The 1,887-nt window shown below is 34.7% G+C and overlaps 1 protein-coding gene across 1 annotated transcript; it reads left to right on the top strand.

The window, feature by feature from the left end:
- Positions 1-306: 306 nt before the first annotated feature.
- LOC309401424 (olfactory receptor 14A16-like) lies at positions 307-1,236 on the top strand (the record flags this gene model as incomplete). The annotated part of the gene is made up of 1 exon (XM_081970491.1): positions 307-1,236. One exon carries the CDS (start codon positions 307-309, stop codon positions 1,234-1,236), a length of 930 nt encoding a protein of 309 aa, XP_081826617.1.
- Between the last annotated feature and the right edge of the window lie 651 nt (positions 1,237-1,887).

Below are 1,887 nucleotides of genomic sequence, written 5' to 3'. Positions count from 1 at the left end.
GTTTACATTAAATATATATATATAAATGTCTCAGCCTGCAGCCAAATGGATCAATATTAATTATTTCAATATATAATTTTATTTCTATTTGCAAGCAATAGTGTTGATAGAGAGAATAATTGTTTTTAAAGTACTGCAGATAAGTGATTTCTATGAAAGTTTATTAGAATTGCTTAGCTATGGGACACATTATTGATATTCCAATAGTATTGGATGAGAACTTTATAAAATGGAGGGGAAATGTTATGAAAATTATATTCTTCACTAACTTGCTTAACTTCTTTATGCAGGATTCAAAAATATGAAATGGCCAACCAATCTACAGCGAGAGACTTTGTTCTGATGGGATTTTCTGATGACCCAGATTTGAAAATGTTGCATTCTGTGATGTTTCTTATTGTTTACATAACAGCCTTAGTGGGAAATTGTCTCATTATATCAGCAGTGGCTATTGACCACCACCTTCATAGTCCGATGTACTTCTTTTTGATCAACCTTTCCCTTTTAGATATTTGTTCCATCTCCACAACAGTTCCAAAATCCATAGCTGTTTCATTGACAAACAACAAAGGGATTTCCTTTGCTGGATGTGTCACACAGATCTTTTTAATGGTCATGTTTGTTGGTGGTGAGCTCGCTCTGTTAACCATCATGGCTTATGACCGTTTCGTAGCCATCTGCCGTCCTTTGCATTATGTGCTGATCATGAACTGGAATGCTTGTGTTCAAATGGTAGCAATCTCCTTCATATGCAATCTGATCCATGCAGCATTAGAAACTAGTGTGACGTTTAAATTAAACTTCTGTGGATCCAATGCAATTGGCCAATATTTCTGTGACATTCCTCAATTACAAAAGATTTCTTGCACAGATACAAAAGTTAGTAAAATGGTGATACTTTTGGGGTTCTTTTTGGATTCTTTTATTTTTACATTCATATTTGCTTCCTACATCCATATCTTCTCTGCAGTGATGAAAATACCAACAACTCAAAGCAGGCATAAAGTGTTTTCAACCTGCACTCCCCACCTAACTGTTTTTTCTTTATTTATGATCACAGCTGTATTTTCCTATATGAGACCCAAATCACTTTCTACTCCTTCTATAGACTTGCTTTCTGCGGTTTTATACACTGCTTTGCCACCTATTTTGAATCCTGTTATTTATAGCTTTAGAAACAAAGATCTACAAAAGGCTCTCATGAAAATACTGGGGGGGGAAATAAGGATTACATAGGATTTTTCAGTCTCTGATCTCTCTCTCTCTCTCTCTCTCTCTCTCTCTCTCTCTCTCTCTCTCTCTCTCTCTCTCTCTCTCTCTTAAAGTAGCAACTATGATACAACTATAATTTACAGATATAATTTCTTTGTATTTAATGTATTGGTTTGAAGTAACTTGATTTTAATTCGAGGGTGACTTCTTGTATTCAGGAATTTTTAAATGTCTCAATTATTTAGTTATTAAACCTAAATCCCCTCTGTTCCTGCTTCCTGTTTTCCCCAACAACAATGCTCTCAGATATGTTTGGCGAAGAGAGAATGGTTGTTTGGATGATTGGATTTACAATTGGATTTCCCCAGTTCTAGTCTAACAACTATACATTACAGTTTTCTTTAGAGAGATGATAGATTGTATATGGTACCATAAAACCATGATTGGATGGATGGATGGATGGATGGATGGATGGATGGATGGATGGATGGATGGAAGGATGGATGGACAGATATATGGACAAACAGACATATTGACAGATGGTAGATAGATAGATAGATAGATAGATAGATAGATAGATAGATAGATAGATGATAGATAGATAGATAGATAGATGATAGATAGATAGATAGATAGATAGATAGATAGATAGATAGATAGATAGATATAGGCAGA

This window comes from Natrix helvetica (assembly GCF_964273705.1).
Source record: "Natrix helvetica genome assembly, chromosome: Z".
Taxonomy (NCBI): domain Eukaryota; kingdom Metazoa; phylum Chordata; class Lepidosauria; order Squamata; family Natricidae; genus Natrix; species Natrix helvetica.
The sequence above is the reverse complement of the archived record's forward strand: the minus strand, read 5'-3'. Positions and strand labels throughout refer to the sequence as shown.